At 38.4% G+C, this 24,569-nt stretch overlaps 1 protein-coding gene across 4 annotated transcripts in view; it reads left to right on the forward strand.

Annotated features, from left to right (window-relative positions):
* The window catches only part of LOC122642456 (callose synthase 3-like), a 52,139-nt gene that overhangs the window by 8,957 nt on the left and 18,613 nt on the right, over positions 1 to 24,569 (forward strand). For 2 of the 4 annotated variants that reach the window (XM_043835938.1, XM_043835937.1), the window contains exons 11-29: positions 165 to 302; positions 416 to 492; positions 578 to 671; positions 1,382 to 1,501; positions 1,718 to 1,835; positions 5,729 to 6,063; positions 6,186 to 6,238; positions 6,329 to 6,389; positions 6,932 to 7,013; positions 7,084 to 7,133; positions 7,226 to 7,312; positions 9,614 to 9,751; positions 9,840 to 9,934; positions 10,255 to 10,339; positions 10,427 to 10,587; positions 10,811 to 10,934; positions 11,036 to 11,129; positions 11,208 to 11,353; positions 11,446 to 11,597. In XM_043835938.1, the coding sequence (XP_043691873.1) occupies positions 165 to 302; positions 416 to 492; positions 578 to 671; positions 1,382 to 1,501; positions 1,718 to 1,835; positions 5,729 to 6,063; positions 6,186 to 6,238; positions 6,329 to 6,389; positions 6,932 to 7,013; positions 7,084 to 7,133; positions 7,226 to 7,312; positions 9,614 to 9,751; positions 9,840 to 9,934; positions 10,255 to 10,339; positions 10,427 to 10,587; positions 10,811 to 10,934; positions 11,036 to 11,129; positions 11,208 to 11,353; positions 11,446 to 11,597 (2,210 nt within the window). Of the gene's footprint in view, positions 1 to 164; positions 303 to 415; positions 493 to 577; positions 672 to 1,381; positions 1,502 to 1,717; positions 1,836 to 5,728; positions 6,064 to 6,185; positions 6,239 to 6,328; positions 6,390 to 6,931; positions 7,014 to 7,083; positions 7,134 to 7,225; positions 7,313 to 9,613; positions 9,752 to 9,839; positions 9,935 to 10,254; positions 10,340 to 10,426; positions 10,588 to 10,810; positions 10,935 to 11,035; positions 11,134 to 11,207; positions 11,354 to 11,445; positions 11,598 to 24,569 lie in introns of all 4 variants that reach the window. The other 2 variants (XM_043835936.1, XM_043835939.1) reach the window with 1 other exon arrangement.

Raw genomic sequence — 24,569 nt, forward strand, 5'->3', positions numbered from 1 at the left:
ACATGTTAAACATCAATACCAGAAAAATTGGATTCAAATCAATCCTCAAAATAATTGACTATTCATTATGATAGAACTGGCCTTAGAGATATTTCTATGTGTGCTTGTCTGTAGTTGTTCTTCATTACATTCACAAATACTCCATATTCTACTTATGTTGTTAGATGGCATTTGAACTCTATGGGATGCTTGCTGGGAATGTCAGTCCCATGACGGGTGAGAATGTGAAGCCAGCTTATGGAGGTGAAGAGGAGGCTTTCTTGGCAAAAGTTGTTAGTCCAATTTATCAAACGATTGCAAAGGTGTAGGATATGTTTCTTTTCTTCAGTCTTGTTTACAAGTATATGCTATGTTTATCATTTTGACCTTTCTTGTTTAATTTCTCCATGGTCTGGTTGAATCTGCTGCTGCACAGGAAGCTGAAAGGAGCAAGAGGGCAAAATCAAAGCATTCACAGTGGAGGAACTATGATGATTTAAATGAATATTTTTGGTATTGCGATCCTCATTTTTTTTGTTTTGCATTTCTAGATATTCTGTTTATAATGTGTAACTTAGTTCATTCATTTAATTTATAGGTCAGTTGATTGTTTCCGGCTAGGTTGGCCAATGCGTGCTGATGCTGATTTCTTTTGTCAGTCTTCGGATCAGCAACGTAGTGACAAAAATGCAGTAAGTTTGATCTAAGGGTATCTTTCGTTATCTGAATTTTCCTGAATCATTTTAAAAAAATAAAAATAAAAATAAGGGGCAATGTTCTAGATTTACTAGATAAGAAAAAAAATTTATAAAACAAGTAGGTTTACAAGACAAATTAAGTGTAAAACAAAGTCAAACCTACTTGTTTTGTAATTAATTTTCTTATTTCGTAAATCTAGGCATTCCTCCCCCCCCCTAAAAAATAAAATAAAATAGTCTGTTATTTTTTCTACTAATGTATAGGCATATCTTGTCATTTGGATCCCTTTTCCTTTCCCATGGTTTGCCTCTAATCAAAATTAAGCATTCTCTGTTCTGATATTTGTTTCTACGTAATAATTTATTGGTTTCAGTAAAGCGTGGTGCTCCAGAAGTTCCTTAGTTTGTTTTTTCTTTACTTTATTTCTCCCCCGGGGGGGGGTTTATTAAGTTTTTTTTATGAAATTGGTAGGTTATGAATTTGTATAAAAAGTTGAAGTTTCTCCTGTCATATCCAAAATATTGCTCTTCAATATCTTATTCGTAAGAATCAACTTCACTGATGTTGGAGTTAATGAGGGTGGCCTAATTTGAAATAAATTGATTACTATGAAATTCAAGGGTAAATTTTCACTATAATTCTGTAGGCTTTTATGGCAAGTACATTGTTATGCCTCTGATTTTCTCATGGGTCCTTTGTTCAGGAGATCAAATCAAACAGAGATCGGTGGGTTGGCAAAAATAATTTTGTTGAGATACGCTCATTTTGGCATGTCTTCAGAAGCTTTGATAGGATGTGGAGCTTTTTTATTTTGTGTTTACAGGTATCTTTCAATTTTTAGAAATCTTCTCCCTCCCCCCTCTCTCTATCTCTCTCTCTCTCTCTCTCTCTCTCTCTCTCTCTTATATATATATATATATATATATATATATATATATATATATATATGTGTGTGTGTGTGTGTGTGTGTGTTTGTGTGTGTGTTTTGTCCGTGTATACTTCTATCATTTAATGTTAAAATTCACCATTTATTGTTAAGGCTATGATAATTGTTGCGTGGAATGGATCGGGGCAACCAAGCTCAATCTTTGATGCTGATGTTTTCAAAAAGGTGCTTAGTGTCTTCATAACTGCTGCAATCTTGAAGCTTGGACAAGGTAGATTAGCTAGTAATAATAGCTGCTGTCATCACTTTATTAGTGTCATGAATTTCATTAACGCTTCTCCTATATTCTACTTTTGTTACTTTGCCTTTTGAATTAGATTTGTATACAAAATAGAGATCTACTTAGCTTGAGCTGCCGAGTGGTACAAAAAGAAAACTAAGGTGATTTTCTTTTTGGGGGAGGTGGCATAAAGCTGGACACCTGAAGGAAGTGTGCTGATAAAAAACCTCAGCAGTGTAATGCTTTCGTCCTCACTTTCAATTGGGGCCATGCAACATGCTGGAACATGAATAGTTACACCAGGGTCTTCCCAATAATACATCAGCCATTTGCATTGGGATGATGTCGCACCAAACCTCTTCAGCATAGTGTTGGAGTTGTAAAGGAACATAACACCTTTCATTTACCTCTAATTTGTTGCCATTCAGTAGAGCAACCTTGTAAGGTAGAGGATGCTTTTCATGCTTCAGATTGGCCTTCTGCACATATCTTTCAGAAACCACATTAACACAACTGCCACTATCAACAATAATCTGAGCAGTGCGTTCTCCAGCCTTCATACGAGTATAGAATATGCAGCTACGTCGCCAATCTTCACCTTCAGTTTCAACCATCAATATACGTGCTACAACATGTACTCCTCGGGTATCTTCATAATCTTCACCCAAGACTTTATAGTAATCAGCCCCATCATCACTATCATATGAGGGTAGGGCAAATAAACCTTGTTCATTTAGTGGAGGTGGCAGAACTAGAATGCCATATACATCCATGGCTCTGATACCAATTTAATGTAGTCCTAGATAGGTAGGAGACCTACTAGGAGCCAAACAGCAGGATCAAATAACAACAAAAGGGGCTGCTGGTTCGAATGGACAACATTAGGATTTAGGTCAATTCTTAGGGTTTGGGTTGGATATTGGGAAAGGGGTTTATAGGGTATTAATGGGCAGGTCTAGGGGGTCAATATGGTATAAAAAGGTTAGGGTTTGGATGAGTTTTGAAATTCTGTAATTTTGGGCAGAATTGAATTTTAGGTCAAAATTAGGGTTAAAGTTAGGTTTAGGTTAGGGTTGTCTTATATGGTAATGATAGGCAGGTGTAGGGAAGTCTAATGATATAGGTTTTATGATGTTTGAGTGAATGGAAGTAGGTTAGATGAGTTGGACAGCAAGATAAGGTTATTGGAGACAATTCCTAATGGAGGTAGGAGTAGGGGATTCTAGGGTTTAGGGTGGTGGGGGTTTGATGAAACTTGGATCGAGTGTCAATAATGATGTAAGGGATGTATGCTGAAAGTTTGTTTTAAAACTAATGGACAGATTTGAAGTTATGGAGGAATCCTAGTTAGGGTAGGAATTAGAAGAAGAAGGTTTGAACAAAGTTCAGATTCAAACTTACTGGATTTGAAGAGATCTTCAATGGCAACAGCTTTGAAGATGAACAATGGGGTCTCCCGATCTACAAGATGCAAGGAGTCGATTGGAGATCCACCAATCCCTTCACTTTGATATTACTCACAAGGCACACTCAGGATGGAGCAAAGGCAGCAACAAAGGCAGCAAATATAAAGCTGGGTTTTTATTAATAAAAATTCGTGTGTAATGCTGGCCTCCCTAACAAACTTATATAGAAGACTAAAAAATAGACTTAGACACTAAAAAGGAATGGCCTAACCCTATCCCTAACCTATTAGGTAACTTAAACTGACTAGGAAACTAGAATACTAAAGGAAATAGACTCAAAACATGGCTAGACTTATAGGGTCCTAATCCAACCCAACCTACATCACATGACCACTTAAGTTGTCACATGACCACTTAACCAAGTCACATGATCACTTAAATTGAACCAATTGGATGCAACCAATTTGAACCGGTTCAATTAAAAAACACAAAAATAAACTAAGTATTGGGCTAATCCCGTATGCAACCTATATACACATATTTTAGGTCCATAAAAGTGGCCTATTACATTAGAAACCCATGGGATCAAAGGCCCAACATGTATGTAACCCAACCCTAGATTTATTCCCAATGAAACAAGCCCTATTTGGTGACGAATCTGCATCAGAGGGCCAGATGGGAGAAGGGAAAAGTTGCAGGGGAAGGGGAAAGAGATCACACAATCACACACTCTCAAAGAGTAAACTCAACAAACTTCTATTCAATCCACTTCACTCCCCATTGTAGGATTACATGCAAGTATTTAAAGGGAAAATAACATGACTTCTAATCAAACTATGAAACTGAAATAACATGCAAGTATTTAAAGGGAAAATAACAAGGTTTCTAATCAAACTATGAAACTGAAATAACTTGCAACTCTAACTACTCCTACGTACTCAACCTAAATAAAACAAAAAACTTAAATAAATAACCTACTAAATAACTAATTCCAAGTTCCAACCCTTGTTGGACCAAAAACCATTGGACCGGTTCTGTTTGGGTCTCCTAGTCCTATCATGCTAGTCCAATATTATTTCCATAAAAATCAAGAACGTTCAACTTTGTTGCTCTTTCAGCTCCATAGTCATCATAACGACCAACTCCATAAGGTGGGGTTGGTGGTGGTGGTGGTGGGAGTGGCGCCACATCATAAGGTGGGTCCTGTGGGATGGAGTTGGAAGAATTCCCGGATAGCATGGGACTCTTTCCTTTATCAGAAGCTTTCTGTTGATCAATAGAAGCTTGCATAGATTCCATTATTGTATTAATAAAATTGACAACTGCAGTAGGAGTATCTTGAATTGTTGGAGAATTTCACTGTTGGCTACCATGGTTAAGCTAAACAAGAAAACTCTCTAAGACAAAGGTTGAATGGCACAATAGTAAATAAACTCAAGTTTATAAGAGGTGTGGCAGAAGTGTAATTTAATGAAGGGTCACTTTAAGAGGAGGGACACAAGTTAGTTTTGTGTAAGTGTTAGTAATAAGGGTAAACTCGGAATAAAATTATAAATAAAAACAAAATGGAAATAAAGGGTACTAAAAGGGGTAGAATTAACCCAATTTTGTTATTTTTAAAGGGAAAATAACTAGACTTCTAATCAAACTATGAAACTGAAAAAGTTGCAACTCTAACTCTTAACTCCTACGTACTCTACCTAAAACAAATAAAAGGCTTAAATAAATAACCTACTAAATAACTAATTCCAACCCTTGTTGGACTAAAAACCATTGGACCGGTTCTATTTGGGTTTGGGTTTCCAAATCCTATCATGCTGGTCCAACTAGCCAAGCGATACTGCATCAGGCCCAGCACATATATAACCCAATCCAAGGCTTTATATACATTAAAATAAGCCTATTTGGGTGTTCTAACTTCATCATTTAGTCAGGCTGTGTTTCTTATGCAGGAGCATAAATCTGAGTTGAGGGCTACACTAGGGTGAAGTGGTACGCCATGGCTTATAGCAGCAGTGTTTTAATAGCTTTGTAGCCCTTCTCAACTCCACAGCCTTTTCCCAACTAAATGGGATTGGCTACATGAATCCTATTTTGCCCTTCAACTCTATCTAAGGTCATATTAGTTGAAAATTCAAAGGCTTCCACATCTCTTTTCTCTAGTTTTCCCATGGTGATTTTCGATCTTCCACTTATTCTTTTAATTTCTCTAATCTGCACTATTACACTCATTAATGGTGCATTTAATTGCATTCTTTTACGTTCCCAAACCACTTCAAATGATTCTCTCTCAACTTATCATTATTAGAGTTACTCCTTATATTATCTCGAATGCATTCATTTCTCATTGTTTATTTAATTTCATGTATTTGAGTTATGATTAATCACAAGTAGTTTGGGTTCCAATCAACTTAATTTAGAACGAGATTAATCATAAGTAGTTTGTAATTTGATTAGTTGACATTTTCACTTCTGCAGCTGTCCTGGATGTTATCCTCAGCTGGAAAGCAAGACGGAGTATGTCAGTTGCAGTAAAGCTAAGATATATCCTAAAGGTTGTGTCAGCAGCGGCATGGGTGATTGTTTTACCAGTGACTTACGCTTACACTTGGGAGAATCCTCCTGGGTTTGCACAAACTATAAAGAATTGGTTTGGCAATGGTGCAAAGTCAACTTCTTTATATATTTTGGCCGTTGTCATATACCTGTCGCCAAATATGCTTGCTGCATTGTTTTTTTTGTTCCCCTTTGTTCGGCGGTTTCTTGAAAGGTCAAACTATAAAATTGTGATGCTCGTGATGTGGTGGTCTCAGGTATGACAGATATTGCCGATTATTTCTTATGGATCTCCTTCCATTGTGTGAGTTTTCAAGCTGCGGCATTTTAGTTGTTTCATTGCCTTTTGTTTACATTTCCTCTTGTAAATGTTTTGCAGCCTCGGCTTTATGTTGGGAGAGGAATGCATGAGAGTTCTTTCTCACTTTTTAAGTAAGAAAACAACTTTTGGAATAGGTTTATGAGTAGAATTTGGTTTTTCATTATTTTGACTGATGTATTTGTTATTCTTGTCATGCTCAGGTACACCATGTTCTGGCTTCTGCTTATAATAACAAAGATTGCAGTCAGTTACTATGTAGAGGTGTGGTCATAAGTATTGAAATTTTGTGAAATTATGTATTTGATTACACAAACTACCTTTGTGGCTGATGAATGCCCAACAAATAATGATTGAATTTTCTAAAATAGCTCGGTGATTTATATATTATATTTAAAGTTTAAGGCTAAGTATAATTCTGGGGAATTCTCAGTTATAATTTTTTTGTTTCAAACAAAGTTGGAAGGAAAAGCTTCAGTACCATACCACATTATCAACTAAGCATTGAAGTAATTAATTTTCATAAATATGAGGGAAAATGTCTCTCTTATATTTCACATTTTGCTAGGTTTAAAGGAATTGGAATAAAGTAATCAAGCTAATGGATTTATGGTTTACATATTCGTGTCTGATGAAGGTGTGACTTCATGGATAATAATAATTTGTGTGTGCAATTCGTTCTACTAGAGATAAATAGACTTGTCGCAAGTGCCTCTGGCCATAATCCCATGTCTGGCATTTTCTGGGTTGTGTCTAGATGATGATTTTACTTTCTTATGCTTGCATTTAACTTTTTCACTTTGCAGATAAAGCCTCTTGTGGGTCCAACAAAAGCTATCATGCAAGTTCAGATAACCACTTTCAAATGGCATGAGTTTTTTCCACGAGGTAATTAAGTAATTGCCCAAGTAACATTAATTCTGGAATTTCTTGTAACATTGTCATTTTCTGTTTGCAGCCAGGAACAACATTGGTGTTGTAATTGCACTCTGGGCTCCTATTATGCTTGTATGTTTTGTTGCTGTAAAAAATTTTGATCTGTCATTTGTTTTTTGTTGCTTCACTTTACTATTGAGTGCTAACTTAAAAATTCTTTCCAGGTATACTTCATGGATACCCAGATTTGGTATGCTATTTTCTCCACATTATTTGGTGGTATCTATGGGGCATTTCGTCGTCTTGGAGAGGTTTGTCTCCTAGTTTGTTTTACTTGTTTCTGGTGGTTGTCTTTTGCTGTTTGCATCCATGGTAGCAGTGTAAACTCTTAATGTTATGTGACTCACAGGGGCTTTTTTATTTTCTTGTCTTGTGGAACCCTGCATGGCCATGCAATTTTTTATGGGAATGTGTTCTCTGTCCGGGAGTGCGCCCCTGCGCCCAGACGCAGGGGGTGCAGAATGACCACTGTGCCCATCCTGGTAGATGCCCGCGTGCGTGCTTCTATTGGCCCTGGGCGCTGGTGTTGAATGTGTTCCCTTTTTTTTAAATATAACTATTCAGGATAGATATGTTAAAATTTGCAGAACATAGGTCCTGAGTTTTTTGTCTTTGCTGTATGCTTCTCATTGATTCTTTCTAAAATATTTCCTATGCCTTACATGCATTTGTGGGTTTCACTAACACAAACAGTAAGAATATAATAGCCATTTGTGGTCATTGAGTCACTAGCTTCTTTGTTCTTGCGCCATATCATAGAAAACGGTTGGGATGACTAGTATGGAATCCCAATTCGACTTTATTTTTATTAGACAAAGAATAATCCAAAGTTTTTGGGGTGAATAAAGAATTCATCACCAAGACGGGAAAAGAAACAAGGGGCCCTAAGAAAGGAAGAGAGAATATACAAGAGAACCAGAAGCAAGAAGGGCAGCACACTCCGTAAAGGGGAAGGGACAAAGCATAAGACATAATATAGGGCGCCTGGACGCCTAAGCGATGCCTTGACAACTATGAGTATGATTGGTGAACATGTGGATAGAGGTCAGTATCAACGGTTGGTTGGGAAATTAATCTACCTATCCCATACTCGACCGGACATTGCCTTTGGTGTTAGCATGGATAGTCAATACATGCATGACCCTTATACTTCACACTGGGAGGTTGTTACTCGTATGTTACGGTATTTGGAATCTGCCCCTTGAAAGGGAATTCTTTTCTCACCTCATGATTAGCTGCGAGTGGATGCCTTTACTGATTCTGACTGGGCCAGCTCTCCTGATGATAGACATTCTACATCTGGTTATTGTACTGTTGTTGGAAATAACTTAGTTACGTGACGAAGCAAGAAATAGACTGTTGTTGCCAGGTCAAGTGCTGAAGCTGAATTCCACGCCATGTCCCATGGCATTTGTGAATTAATGTGGCTCCAGCTACTGTTGAAAGATTTGGCTATGCCTACTTCTCTTTCTATGCTGGTTTACTGCGACAACAAATCTTCTATCAGTATTGCTCACAATCCAGTCCAGCATGATCGCACAAAGCATGTGGAGATTGATCACCATTTCATCAAAGAAAAGCTGGAACCAAGACTGATTTGCGTTCCATTTGTGAAGTCTGGAGACCAGTTAGCTAATGTTTTTACTGAGGGTTTAAATAGTAATTTGTTTCTTTCTCTTGTGTGCAAGTTGGGCATGTGTGATATCCATGTACCAACTTGAGGGGGAGTGTTGTAATATGGGTACAAGGGTAGAGTTGTCGATAGGGGTAATTCTGTCTTAAAACCATTCTAGAATATTCTCTATTACATTATAAATAAAGCTGGGCTGTGTCTTGTTAGACACGAGTCATAATTCCCAAAACCATCAGGGAGTTGTAAATCAAAGATTGCAAGAGACCAAGGGAGAAGGAAGAAGAGGAGAAGAAAAAGATGAAGAGAATGAGGAGAGATGGAGAGGGGGTAGAACATGTGGGAGAGGATACTCTTCTCTCCCCTATATTGATTCACTTAACTTTAACAAAGAGAAATTGCATCCTTACCCCCCATGCTAATATAAGAGCCAAGGGAGGTAAAAGGTAAAAAAAGAAAGAAGTACAGTACAACATATATAACAACATAATGGGCGTATACCTAAAGTACCCTTATTAACTCTAATAGGGGGACCCCATCCATGGTGGTGGGACGCTTGGTATCTGGCTTATTGAGTGGATTCCATATATCTAATGGTGAAAATTTCAATTGACTAGAGTACGTGGGAGAAAATAAGTAGGCAGCTGGAAGCCCTTTTAGCTGCGTGGCTGCCAGTCTCTTTTTAAAAAGTACAAGTACCTGTGATTCTGATTTGGCCTCACGGATTATATCAATATTTTGGGGAAATTTGCAATTTCTTGCTGTTGGAGTAAAATGTTGTAATACTACTGCAACATTCTCAATTTGAATTCTTTGCTGCTAAAACCATTTACTTTCTCTTTAGATATTAGTTCCTTGATGTTTTTCATTGGTTTTACATTTATGTTAGATCTATGCTAACCCTTTCACTTATTGCTTCCAGATTCGAACCTTAGGAATGCTAAGATCCAGATTTCAATCATTGCCGGGTGCTTTTAATGCCTGCTTGATTCCAGTGGAGAAGAGTGAAACATCTAAAAGGAAGGGGCTGAAGGCTACTTTATCTCGGAAATTTGCTGATGTACTCAAGAACCCTTTGTCTTCAAAAGTAAACTGTGATAATTTGTTATGCTCTAGGGGCTTATGTTGAATTTATATTGTTTTTTCAGATCCCGCCTAGTAAAGAGAAGGAGAGAGCAAATTTTGCGCAGTTGTGGAACCAAATAATAGAAAGTTTCAGGGAGGAAGATCTGATCAGTAACAAGTACTGATTCTACAAAATATTTCTGTAACTTGATACCCTTTCCTTTGTTTGTATTTGCTAGCTGAAGACTAGTTGAACCTTAAATTGCTGATGGCTTTAATGGTACTAGAAGATGGGGGAAATATTTATTTCAACACATAAATTAGATAATTTCAGGGAAATGGCTTTGTTGCTTAAAAATATTTTTGTTTGTTGATAACCTAATAACCTTTCCTGTCCTTAACTTGAAACTGTTTGAACCATAAACCATTGACCCATAAAACCATACTGTGAAAGTGGAGAAATATTTATTCAGATGCTGATCATATTTGAAATTTCAGGGAAATGGATTTGCTGCTTGTTCCATATTGGGCTGACCGTGATTTACAACTTATCCAGTGGCCTCCATTCTTACTTGCTAGCAAGGTGTGTATTTACTTAAGTTATGTTTCAGTTGACTCTAATGAAACCATGAAATCTTTCCTTACTTTTCCTGCATTTGTGTGCTGTTAGATCCCAATTGCATTAGATATGGCTAAAGATAGTAATGGGAAAGATCGTGAACTGAAGAAGAGAATTGTTGTAGACAACTACATGTCTTGTGCTGTTCGTGAATGCTATGGTTCGTTTAGAAATATTATCAACTATCTAGTTCAAGGGGTTCATGAAAAAATGTAAGATTCAATCTCTGCCCCTTTTCCCCAGGGCCCCCACCCCAAGAAAGTTTTCCTTTTGAGTTTTAATTTCTTTCACATGTCATAGAAAAAATGTCATTTCTGCCTGGAATAATATCGTTATTCTTTGTCTGGCAAGGACTGTGTTTTAGGTTCACCTGAACATATTCTGATATTCTTCTTAATGCCCATACTATGCCCCCAATCTCCCCCCACTCCCCAGTGTTATAAATGTTATATTCTCTGAAGTTGACAAGCACATAGAAGCGGACACTCTTATTAAAGAATTGAAGATGAGCGCACTCCCAAGCCTCTATGAACATTTTGTTAAGCTTATCACGTATTTGGTATATACTCGCAACTTCCAACATTAATGGTTACCATATTTGTTGTAAACAGTATTATGTGGTGAGTTAGTTAGACTAATTGAACGGTTCACTTTTTACAGCAAGACAATAAATCTGAAGATAGGGATCAGGTTGTAATCCTCTTCCAGGACATGCTGGAGGTTGTAACAAGAGACATAATGGAGGATCTGATTCCTAGGTAAATTATTTTCATTGTGATTGGATCCTAATGTATGTTAAAATGTTTATGTTGTTCTTATGTGCTTGGTACTTTTCGTAGTATTCAAGAATCAAGTCATGGTGGATCTTATGCGAGGCATGAAGGGATGGCCACCCTTGAAGATCGAACACAGTTATTTGCTTCACCTGGTGCTATCAGGTTCCCAATAGAACCAGAGACTGCAGCCTGGAAAGAGAAGGTAATTTATATTTGATAAGATATTTTATTGTCACACAGTTTCTCTTTTAGTTGTGTCTATCCATGATTTTTGAACATGTTGCTTTTTTGCAGATTAAAAGGCTTCACCTGTTACTTACAGTGAAGGAGTCTGCGATGGATGTGCCAACCAATTTAGAAGCGAGAAGACGTATTTCTTTCTTCTCAAATTCCTTGTTTATGGACATGCCTCCAGCACCCAAAGTTCGGAATATGCTTTCATTCTCGTAAGCTTTATTCAAATTACACTCTCTTCATCAGATCCTTTGGATGTTAAAAGCTATGCAACTGGTTTGTTGCATAAATTGCAACTTGACTTGAATGTGCTTGTGGTTGTTGTGTACGAGGACCTAGATTCATTTATTTTTCTGGATCAATGTAGAAAAAGAATCACTAGTTGAGGCTCTACGAGGAGGCTTCGAAATGTCTTATCCATTTCTGCCACATGGAAGAGGGGGGACTCATTAGCAAAACTAGTGATGATTTATTGTAATAGGGATGACCCACTAGCAAAAAAGAGTGATGATTTATTGTAATAGGGATGCTTGGAAGGGAGAGGGGAGAGGGATTGTGAGAGAGTCACTGGAGGTAGAGAGAAACAAGTATATTATAGTAGAGGATGAGACTTGGAAAGGATCGTAGAAGATTGGGACTGAGCGAGGACGGGCGGGTTGGAGACAGTTGGACAGAGAATAAATGGGAGGGAGAGAATTTAAGAGTTGGAAGTAGCAATGTAGGTGGGGGAGTGTAGAGAAACAAATAAAATAGCTGATGAAGGCATGAGAAAAGTGGGAGAGCGGGCATTGAGAGAATGTGGAGGGGGAAAAAAAGATGCAAGTTCATAGTTGTCAAGGCATCGCTTAGGTGTCCAGGCTCTTTTTTGGGTCCAAGACTACAGCACGCGTTGTTGGCATTTCATAAATTTAGGTTGATGTATTTTTATTGCTTTAATTTTTTATGTATATACTTATATTATGTCTTATGCTTTGTTTATTATGTGTTAGTTTTCTCATATTAGCCTATTATTAACATTATTATATCATATTTTATTGATATAGCTTCATATAAAGATAATTATATTTAAAATTATCAATTCCGCTATATTACATAATACATAAAGTCATTAAAGCACGCCTAGGGTGCCTAGGCAGGTGCCTTGTCAACTAAGCACCCCCTCCCCCCCCCCCTTCACACACACACACACAAAAGAAAGAAAGAAAGAAAGAACAAAAGGAGATAAGAAAAAAGGAATATTTCTATACATGAGAGGAGGGGAGAGATAAGAAACGAAAAGAAATGGAAAGTCAATGGAAAAGGGTGCACAAGACAGTCAATCGGAGCAAAGGAAAAAGATAAGGGGTAAAATAGAATAAAACTTGCTGGTGGATATGATGTAGAAAATAGAAGAACCGAACTTATGTCTGATGTCTACTTGATTTTAGCTGAAAGTAAATAATTACTGATGAAGGCTTTTGTGAAAGTTGTATGTTTCGGTTAATAAGTAACTCAACAAAGAATTCCAACGCTGCAAGTGGTTTATAACTGGGACTTGAAAGAAGTTGGTGAAGCAGACAGCAATGAACAGTAGCTTTGCTGTTCATAAAAATCCCTTAGAATTGTAATGAACCGTTTTGTAAAATTTCAGACAGAGAAATTCAGATGCAATTCTCAGCCTTACCCCTGCTTGTAGAAGAGGAGAAAGCTTTCCGCCATCCATGAAGAGAGAATCTGTTCATTGAATTTAATTTGACGTTGTGGTTGTAATGTCGTCCTAGCTAGATGTTAGATCTACTAGGAACCAGGTCAAACAAAATTCTGTTAAGCTACTTGTTTAGACTTTAGAGGGCAGATTTTGATGAACTTGGTCAAGGCAAGGGTTAGACTTGGGGTGTTGGGTTTGAATTTTATAGGGTAAAGCAGGGCAGGTTTAGGGGAGTCTAAAGAACCTGGTTTGGTGAGTTTTGAATGAGAATTTCAAAATCAGAAAAATTAGGGTTTCAGGTTTGGTTTTGGGGGAGAAGGTGGTGAATTTTTGGGACGGAGAAGGTGGTGATTTTGGGAAGGAGAAGATGGGAATTTTGGATGTGGTGGTCAATTGCGACTCTGAGGCTACTGTCAAAGTGGTTAATTCGAAGAGGTGTAGTTTGTGGAGAGGATGGTATCTTTTCAAGGAGATTCAAGACTTGATGGTACACATCAGGGCCTGTGTTTCCTTTGCCCATCGGGAAAGCAATAGAGCAGCGGACTGGTTGGCCAATCATTCTTGTGATACTGAGGCATCGACCAGATTTCAGATTAGTAGCATCCCTTTGGGTCCGCTACAGGCCATTCTTCGGGAAGACAAAGCTGGATTACCAGTTTTAAGGAATTAATTTTCTTCTTTCTTTCTTTGTAAGGGAGGGATAGTTATTTTTCGAGTGGTGAGTACTCTATTTGTGATGGGCTGGGGTAAGGCGGTATGTCCCCCCCTGTATTCTTTATTACTTTATTAGTTTTTAATAAAACCGTAGGGGCCAGCCCGGGTCCCAGCTAATATTCGGGTTTTAAAAAAAAAAAAAATGGGGGTTTGGTCCAAGGTTTGGATCGAATTTCCCAAATAGGGAGAGGAAGGTTCGATCCTAATATGGAGGGGTTTTGAGGATAGGTTAGGTCTGGACAGGTTCTAGGTTATTTAGGGTTTAATGGCTATGAGGAGGGATGTGGGGTTTGAGGTAATAAATGGGACAGAACTTAGGATCGAGTGGAAGGGTTGATAAGAAGAAGCTAAGATCCAAACATGAAGGGATTCTAATAAAGGAATGAAACCAGAAAAGAAATTTCAGGAATGATAAACACTTACTGGATTGGCAGAAGTGGCAAGACAGCAGTTGGAGATGAAGAAGAGAACCTCCCGATCTGAACAGACGCAGGAAGTCGATTGGAATACCACCAATCCCTCACCTTGAGTTCCACAAGGCAAACTCACAAGGGGAGCTGGGTAGCAGCACCAAGGGCAACAAGCTGAAACAGGTTTTTTTAGCAAAATGAATAGTGGGGAGCCTCCACGATTTACTTAGCTATATAAGGCTGAAAGCCCAAAACCTAATACAAGATCCTCTAAGGACCAATAGGAATACAAGGTCCTCTAAGGATCAATAGAAATAGGTTAACTCCTAGCCAATAGGAGTGAATCACTTAAATTGAACCAAAGGTTGAACCTATTTCAATTTAAGTTTACAAAATAAACCTGGTTCAAATTAAATTTTACAAAAGAAGCTAAGCATAGAATAAAAACTAAGGCAAACTAAGGCTCCTCAATCAGCGGCTGTTTCTTCTTCTTGCGGCTGCTTGGACCTGCATCAGGTTGGACTCCTGGAACAGTGATTATCATCATTTAGCTCTCACCGTCTTTTTAGGAAGGTCTGAAATACATTTTCTCAATCCAATCAGAGGGTCAAATCCTGTGGATTAAGAATATCTCTCTTCCCCATGGGTGAAGGGAGGTGAAGGGAAACTTGATGCTATGAAAAATATGCATATCATTCATCCAATTGTTAGAATGATGTAATCATGAGCCACATTTAAATTGGCTGGCAATAGGAACCTTTATTTTGGGGACAAAAGTTTTGAGTTTGATGTTGCGGGTGCTTGTGTGTGTGAGAGAGAGGGAGGGAGGGAGGGAGGGAGGGAGGGAGTAAATAGAATAACTCTATCGTGGACAACCTTTAACTTGTATAAATCAAGCAACCAACTCTTAGTAAGAAACCCGCTAAGAGTAAGTTTAATAACAATAGAAAGTAATAACCAAGTCTAAGTCTAATTGCAATAAATGTGAATAAGTAAAAGCAAACTTTAACTCAACATTATCCCATTATCCCACAGTGCACAGTACTGCACTTTCCCAGAGAAAATATCCAAAATTCATATTTCGTATAGTAAATAGTTATGATCAACTTCACTGCTATGCATAGTCAGAAGATCCACTGTCGTAGATACTCATATAATCCACACATCAGATTCGCAGATCACAAATCATAGTACCAACACATCCAAACACATGCACCAACAAACTCCATGTGCCATGGCCCTTAACTCAGCCTCAGCACTTGATTTAGCCAAAACTGACTGCTTCTTGCTTCTCCAAGTGACTTAGTTTCCAGCCACAAGCGTGCAATGTCCTGATGTGGATCTTATATCAGTCACAAACCCAGCTCAATCTACATCAGTGTAGGCTGCTATCTTAGATAGATATGTTTGGTGAAGAAAAAAACCCATTCCAGTATTGGACTTGAGATACCTGAGGATACGAAACACTGCTTCCCTATCACCGGTTTTGGGAGAATTTATAAGTTGGCTTACCACACCAACTACATATGCAATGTCTGGACGTGTGAGGGAGAGATAAATCAATTACCTCACCAATCTTTGATAACTTCCTGCATCAATTAGTGGAAGACCGTTTTCTTCCCCCAAATTGTGATTCTGATCAATTGGAGTGTCAGCAGGTTTACAACCCAACATTCCTATCTCTTTCAATGAATCCAACATAGACTTCCTTTGACAGATGTGAATTCCTTTCTTGATCTTGCCCGCTTACTGGAAATAACTTTAGGATGGCAAGGTCTTTGATCTCAAATTGTTGTGCCAGATAAGTTGTATCTCTTCACCTCTTCTTGAACATTTCCTGTCACAAAAATGGCATCTACATAGACAACCAGAGCCGTAATTTTGCTCTTGTCATGTTTGATGAACAAAGTATGATCAACCTGACTTTGAGTGTATTCAATCCTTAGCATAGCTTGTTTAAATCTGTCAAAGCAATCCTTTGGTGACTGTTTTAGGCCATAGAGAGAGCCTTCTTAAGTCTGCACACTAGGTGTGGAGAACATGAAACCAGTTGGACTTTGCATGTATACCTTTTCTCATAGAGAAAGGTATTCTTCACATCAAATTCATATAGGCCCCATTTGTTTAGCGGAATAGTTTGCAAGGGGTAGGAAAGTTGTGGTAAAATGCTGACATGGCAATGTAACAATTCCACCCCAGGCTGTTTGTTAGCAAGGGGGTGGGAATGTTGAGATAATGGAGGGAACATAATCATTACCATTGTCTGCTGACATGGCATTGCTTATCCCATAATTTTCCCACCCCTTGGCTTTACAAAGTCCCACCAAATATGTGGGATTTTGCAACTTTCCCATTGTTGGAATATGTACTCCAGAATACCGTGGGGGTATTCTAGTTCTTTTGGGGTAGTTTTTATGTTATTAAGTGTAAGTCAGCTATGTGGGTTTTAGTCCCACATCGCCTATTTTAGTCTCTTGGAACTTTCCCCTCTATTATAAATAGAGGGGCTTACCTATCAATTAATACAAGCAATGATTCTCTCATTCTCTCTTTTCTAGCCCACGATTCTGCCAACATGTTATCAGAGCTGGTCTGATCTCGGTTAGAAAAAGAGAAAAAACCCTACTCCATCTCTCCTATCGACCTCTCCTCCTCCTCCTCTCTCTCTCTCTCTCTCTCTCGGCTTCTCTTTCTCTGGTTTTCTTCTTCTCCTCCTTGTAAGGGGGCAGCACTAATGAGGTAAAATCCCTCACCAATGATTTAGTTGCTGCCCTCGTCCATTCTATCTACTTTTTTATAGTAAAATACTGTTGGAATCATCTTTGCGATTTGGGGTTTTCCAGGATTTTTTGAGCATTATCCTTATTCCCTATTTCCTTTTTCTCCAAGCTTTAATTAATTCCAGCCACCATACACTAATCGATCTCAACTTGTCAGGGTTTTGAGCTATCGATTTTGGTGTTCCTTTTTCAGATGCAGCTGATCTTTTGGGGGTGATTCCCTATTATTACAAGCCCTACTCAACCTAAGTTAAGTTTGGACCCTTTCTGATGGCTGGAATTGTTTCTACAGCAAAAATTCCCTAACCTGCTAATTTGGTTACCTGCCAAATACCCTGACTTTCAGGTTTCAGCTTTTGCTAATTTTTGGAGGGCTGAGTACTCCCACTTCAAGGACCAATCGACCTCAATATTGCACCTATCCAAGTTTTTTGAAGACCCCTACCCCAATCGATCTCTTCTTTTCAGGGTTTTCCAAAACCCTGATAAAAATTGATTTGGGCTAGGTATGTTTGCTGCTGTTCGAGTGCTTTGGAGGTTGTTCTAACATTAAAAGAGAACTCTCCTTCATCAGTTCAAGGCTTGAAGAAGGTCCTTTAAGCTGGTGTAGTGTTGTAATGCTGCCCTGCTCTACTTCTGCGATTTTTTGGAGTCTCTCCCCTTTGAAGATCAGGTCTCACTCTTACTGGAGTTTGGTTGTTCACCTTGGAGGTTCCATTCTAGCAGCCTTGGTCAGCATCTATTGCATGTCTACATCAGCAATTACGGCCCCCTTTCCCTAAATCGATCTCAATTTCAGGGTTTTCTAAAACCCTGACAACAATCGATTTTAGGGTTAGGGTTTTCCTATCAAGCTTATATTTTGAGGAGAGTCTTATACATATCACAGGAGTATTCAATCCATATTTCAGCATCATTCATCAGTTATTTTTGGAAAAAAATCAGGTTCATTCTTATGGCTCTACTTCTCCAATTATCAACCTATTTTCCTTGTTCTTATGTGGCTGGCTGCTTCAACTATCTATTGGATCTACTGAGTGATTATCTTATATTTGCTGGTTCTATTGAGCTTTACTACCTACCTTGCTGGTTCTATTGATTGGCTTCTGTAAGCATGACTGGTTGACATGCTACTGCTGCTTTTATGTGGACTACTGCTGCCCTATTATTGAGACTGTGTATCCTACTATTGGCGATCGAATTTCTTTCATTATTGAAGACTCGAATCTAATACCCTGGAGATAAGCTTATTTGGGATTACAACAGTGTGTTCCAAGGTTATTGATTGCAACTACGAACCTATTCAGTTATGTGAAGCTTTTTTGGTTCATATCCGGCTTACTTTGAGACCTTGATCCTAGCCTTATTTACTAATTCAGATCTGATCCAAGTTTTTTGTTGAAGCTTCTTACATCCATTGCTGTCCAGATATCTTCGTCAATTCTATTTAGCATGTGGGAGTTTATAGTTTGGAATTTTTCACACTGGTTCTTCCTTATGTGAAGATCGATCAAGTTTTTGAAGAATGGTGCCTTCTCCTCCTAAAAATAAGAACTGTTTTTTTATAATTCAGATTTGATCATTGGAGAATGGTGTTTTGGAATTAGTTTGACCGATTGAAAAAGATTGAAGATTACTATGTTGCATTGTTTTTATCCATGGTTCACTATCCCATTGCTCTTTTCACTTCACCACCTCCCAAACCATACCTTTGGCATATACCCATGACCACCTTGGAAGTTTATGGTATTCTCTAAATAGCCATTTCTTCTCTTTCCATTACCTTTAGCACCTTTTGGAAAATTCTGGAATATTATGTTTTTGCCCTATCTCTTACATCATCTCTGCTATGTCCACGTGTACTATACGTGAGGGGGGGGATTATGTGCAGTATACCTGCAGCCATTGCAGAAAGCAGAATTTGCAGGAACACTTGGTGCAAAACATAGAAGATCAGAGTTTTCACCATTGCCAATGGGTATCTACTTTGTCATTGGGTTGAGTTTGCTGTAAGGGGGAGATTGGTATTAAAGTATTGAAGATGTTTGTTTATTGCCTGCCTATATGAAGTTCTACAGTTGGGTTGATTTTTTCCGCTGCTTGATCTTTTCTACTGCTTATTTATCTGCTCGCTACCTTAGTTACTTATCTTTAAGATTATTATTCTGAGATTCATCACTAGACAGCAATAGAAGATTGGTGAAAGTGGCCTTTTTTGGAAGACATTCCAGTCCCGGTTTGTTGTTCTAGTCTGCCCAAGTTTTGAAGATCTATTTTTTCTTAAGTTCTTGAAGGTTTATTTGGGAGTTGCATTCGTCTTGAAGTTGGATTTTGCTACAACTTATTTTTTCTCATTTTGTTTAAGTTGGGCATTAGTATCTTGTATGCACCAACTTGAGGGGGAGTGTTAGCATTATTATGGAGTTCTTTTTTCTTTAGTTCAAGCTAGATTTTATTTCTTTAATTCTTTGTATAATCCAGCTTGAGGGGGAGTGTTGGAATATGTATTCCAGAATACCGTGGGGGTATTCTGGTGCTTTTGGGGTAGTTTTTATGTTATTAAGTGTAAGTCGGCTATGTGGGTTTTAGTCCCACATCGCCTATTTTAGTCTCTTGGAACTTTCCCCTCTATTATAAATAGAGGGGCTTACCTATCAATTAATACAAGCAATTATTCTCTCATTCTCTCTTTTCTAGCCCACGATTCTGCCAACAGAATGCTATAGTAATCCATCAACTCTTTACTTTTCCAAACACATGGGACCCACCCGTGAGTAATCCCACAACTCTCCCACCCCATAAACTCCTCTAAACAAACAGGGCCATAGAGGCCAATCCCAATTCGATGCTAGGGATTGGAGTGCTCTAATTGAGTTTAGTTTTGCAACTGGAGCAAATATCTTCTAATAGTTAACTCCATATGCTTGGCTATATCCGTTAGCCGCAAATCTAGCCTTATACCTGTCTAATGTGCCATTAGAGTGATGCTTAACTGTGAACACCCATTTGCATTCCATTGGGTTTCGCCCTTTTAGAAGATCTATCAGTTCCCAAGTACCATTCTTTGCAAGTGCTCTCATCTCTTGACACATAGTTAACTTCCATTCATTATTAGCCATTGCTTCAACAACATTTTTCGGAATGACAATTGAGGATAGGCACGATCCGTAGGAGATATTGAGTTATAGGATATACACACTGGGCTATAGGGTTAGTGCATGCCCTTTTTCCTCTTCTCATTGCAATTGAAAGATCGTAGGGAAAAAGGTTGGTATATTACCTAGATCAGGCTGAGGATCGGAAGAGGATTCTTGGCTGGTCTTCTTTTCCCTTTGTTTGTATACAACTCTTTTTCCTCAATCCCGCCAAGGTTCTCTCATTTCCTTGTATATTGTCCCAATTGTTTTCAGACTTCTACATCCTTAGGCTTTATCAAAAGAGAAGGATGGAGTGAATGAATACTGGATCATCTTTTCCGTTCGATTCTCCCCATGAAGGGGTGTGACCGGGTGTCATAGATAAGGAAAAGAAAGGAACAGATTTGAAAGGTGACATCCTGTTGGCAGAATCGTGGGTTAGAAAGAGAGAATTGGAGAATAGAATGTGTTATTCATTGATAGGTAAGCCCCTCTATTTATACTAGAGGGGAAAGTTACAAAGGGACTGAAATAGACATAATTACCCCTAACTAATTGATTCTATAAGAGCAGCAACTTAACTTAATGACATAAGAATTAAATTATCCCAAAAGGATCAGAATACCCCCACGGTATTCTGGATTACATAGTCCAACACTCCCCGTCAAGCTGGAATATACATATAAGTAAAAAGAAGCTCCGGCTTGAACTAGTAAGGAAAAAAACTCCATAATAATGCTAACACTCCCCCTCAAGTTGATGCATACAAGGCATTAATGCCCAACTTGAACAAAACGGGAAGAATCAGAGGTGCAACAGAGTCCAGTCTTGACAGATGAATGTAGCTCCCAAATAAACCTTCAAGAACTTGAAAAATAGATCTTCAAAACCTGGGCAGACTTGATCAACAAACTTTCACCAATCTTCAACAGCTGTCCAGTGATGAATCTCAGATTGTCACAGTAACATAAAATCTTGAAGTGTAGAACTAGGGCAGCAAGCAGCGGAATAAAATGAATCAGGCAGCGGAAATAATCAACCCAACTGTAAATCCTCAAATAGGCAGACAACAACCAAATATCTTCAATACTTTAATACTTCAATCTCCCCCTTACGACAAACTCAACCCAATAACGAAGGATACCCAATGCCAATGATGGGAACATTGATCTTCTATGTTTTGCACCAAGTGTTCCTGCAAGTTCTGCTTCTGCAATGTCTGTAGGTGTACTGTACATAATCCCCCCCTCACGTGTAGTAGTACACGTGGACATAACAGAGATGATGAATGAGATAGTGCAAAATGATAACCTTCCAGAGTTCTCCAAAGGTGCTATGGGTAATGGAAAAGAGGAAGTAATGGCAAAGTAGATTATCCCATAAACTTCCAATGTGGATGGGAGGTGGTGAAGTGGAGAAACAAGCAATTGGATAATGAATCACGGAGAAAAAACAATGCAACATATAAAATGTCAACCATCTGCAAACGATCAAACAAACTCCTTAGATGGAAACTCCTGCAGGGGAGAGACACCAAACTCCAATATTCAAATCTGATAAGGAAACAGATCTGATTTGAAGTAAGGAAAGGCTCCAATCTTCAAGGCTTGATCAATCTTCAAACACGGAAGAACCAGTGTGCAAACTCCAATTTGTAAACTCCCACATGCTAAATAGAACTGACGAAGATATCTTGATAGAATTGATGTAATAAACTTCAAAAAAACTTGGATCAGATCTGAATTAGTGAACAATGCTAGGATCAAGCTCTCAAAGTAAGCTGGATTTGAATCAGTAGAGAAAACTTCACACAACTGAATAGGTTCATAGTTGCAACCAATAACTATGGAACACACTGTTGTAATCCCAAATAAACTGATCTCCAGGGTAGTAGATTCGAGTCTTCAATAATGAAAGAAATTTGATCTCCAATAGTAGGATACTCAGTCTCAAGAACAGGGCAGCAGTAGTCCTCATAAAGGCAGTAGTAACACGTTAACCAGTCATGCTTACAGAAGCCAATCAATAGAACCAACAAGGTATGTAGTAAAGCTCAATAGAACCAGCAAGTATAAGATAATAACTCATTAGATCTAATAGTAAGTGATGCAACCAGCCACTTAGGAACTAGAAAATAAATAGGTTGATTGATGTAAAAGGTGACCATAAGGAAGAAACCTGAATTTTGTTATAAAACTCCATGAATGATGCTGGAACTTGGGTCGAGTACTCCTTTGATGGTGATAAAACATTCCTAAAAAAATCAACAAGAGAGGACTGCCTTAACCCTTAGATCGATTGTAGTCAGGGTTTTTAAAACTTGAGATCGATTGGAGGGTAGGGGGCTTCAAAACACTGATGATGGCTTGTCAAAGTGTGATGATTTTCAGGTAATAGATGCTGTCCTCAGTTGCTTGAATGGATCTCCAATACGAACAACCAATCTCTTGTAGTGTTTGAGACTTGATCTATAAGAGGGAGAAACACCCAAAAGTGCAGAAAAAATAGGGCAGCAGCTATCTTAGGTAAAATACTTCTTCAAGCCATGAATAATTGAAGTAGATTGCTTCTCTTGATGGTAGAAACACCTTCAAAAAATTGCAGCAGCAGCAACAACCCTAACCCAAAAAATCGATGTATCAGGGTTTTGTAAAACCCTGAAACTAGAGATCGATTGGGGTGGGGGTCTTCTAGAAAACTTGGATTGGTGCAAGATTGAGGTCGAGTGGTCCTAGTAATGGAAGTAATCAACCCTCCAAAAATCAGCAAAAGCTAAAACCTGTAACCCTAAATTCGATTGGAGTCGGGGTTTTTAGCAGGTAACCAAATTAGAAGGTTAAGGAAGCTTTGCTGTAAAAACTAATCCAGCCAGCAGAAAAGGTCCAAACTTAGGTTGAGTGGGGCTTATAGTAGTAGAGCATCACCCCCCAAAAATCAGCGGCAATTGAAAGGAAAAACCCAAAAATCGATTGGAGTCGGGGTTTTTGTTTTGAAAAAAACCCTAACAAGTTGAGATCGATTGGGTATGGGGGCTGGAATGGTTAATGAAAGCTGGAGAAAGAAAAAAAAGGGGAAAGAAGACGGTGGAATAGGGTAGAAAGGTGCTGGAAAAGGGTGCATGGGAGGCTCCAACAATGGAGGATCAGCCTTCTATAGATACCATGTTGGTAGAACCGTGGGTTAGACAGAGAGAATTGGAGAATAGAATGTGTTATTCATTGATAGGTAAGCCCCTCTATTTATAATAGATGGCAAAGTTACAAAGGGACTGAAATAGACATAATTACCCCTAACTAACTGACTCTATAAGAGCAGCAACTTAACCTAATGACATAAGAATTAAACTACCCCCAAAAGGTCCAGAATACCCCCACGGTATTCTGGATTACATATTCCAACACATCCATAGAGAAGTATTTTGCAGAAAGGAGGATGATTAACAGCGATATCCATTTTTATTGGAGAGTAACCTAAGAAAAGACATTTGAGGGCTCAAGGATCAAGTTTGACGTGCTCAGATTTGTGAATATGATCGCAACATGTACATCTAAAAAATTTTGGGGAGATAGGAAAGGCAAAGACGGTAGAGAGTTAAACTTTTAATAGAGTGGAACTAAAAAATACTAGAGGGATTATGGTTCAGGAGAAAGATGGCGGTTAATAAAGCTCCAAACCAAAAGCTTTTGGGGACATGCATACTAAACAATAAACTCCTTGTGATTTCTGCAAGGGGTGATTCTTCCTTTCAGCTACCAATACAAGAAAGCTGAAAGCTGACGGAGAATTCCATTATCACTAAAAAAAATTTGCAGTCCACCAAACATGTATTTATCCCCCCCCAATCAGATTGTATAATTTTAACTTTTCTTTCAAACTGGGTGGATACCATATGATAGAAATTCATGAAAGTAATGCACACACCCCTTTTGTGTCTTAACAGATTAACTCAAGTTGTATGATAATAGTCATCAACAAAGGTACCAAAACAGGTATAGCAAAATTAATTAGTGGGAGCAGGTTCCCAAACATTGGAATGGACAGTATGGAACGGAGTAGTAGTTCTATTACTAGGAGGATTGGGAATATAAAATGTTTCACAAACTAACATAAAAAAGAGCGTCCTAGTGTACGAGGCTCGCGCTATTGTAGGAGAGTCTGTTTCCAAGTTTTGAACCCACAACCAATAGGTTGCAATAGTGCAACTTAACCGTTGCGCCAAGTTTCGCAAACTAACATGACACCCAAAAAAACATTGGTACTAAAAGTAGCATGAAACAAATAAGGTAGTTGTTATCTCATAACGATAAAGGATGAGAGGTGCAAATACTTCCGCATACAAAAGACTGCTTCTTTTACAGTCTTCAGACAAGCTGATGTAGAGTCAAGTAGATTGTGTCGTTTCATTTCACATCCATTACCAATAATCATCCTCCTCGCTAGATCTTGAAACAAGCAA

The sequence above is a fragment of the Telopea speciosissima genome, chromosome 10, assembly GCF_018873765.1.
Source record: "Telopea speciosissima isolate NSW1024214 ecotype Mountain lineage chromosome 10, Tspe_v1, whole genome shotgun sequence".
In the NCBI taxonomy this organism is placed as follows: domain Eukaryota; kingdom Viridiplantae; phylum Streptophyta; class Magnoliopsida; order Proteales; family Proteaceae; genus Telopea; species Telopea speciosissima.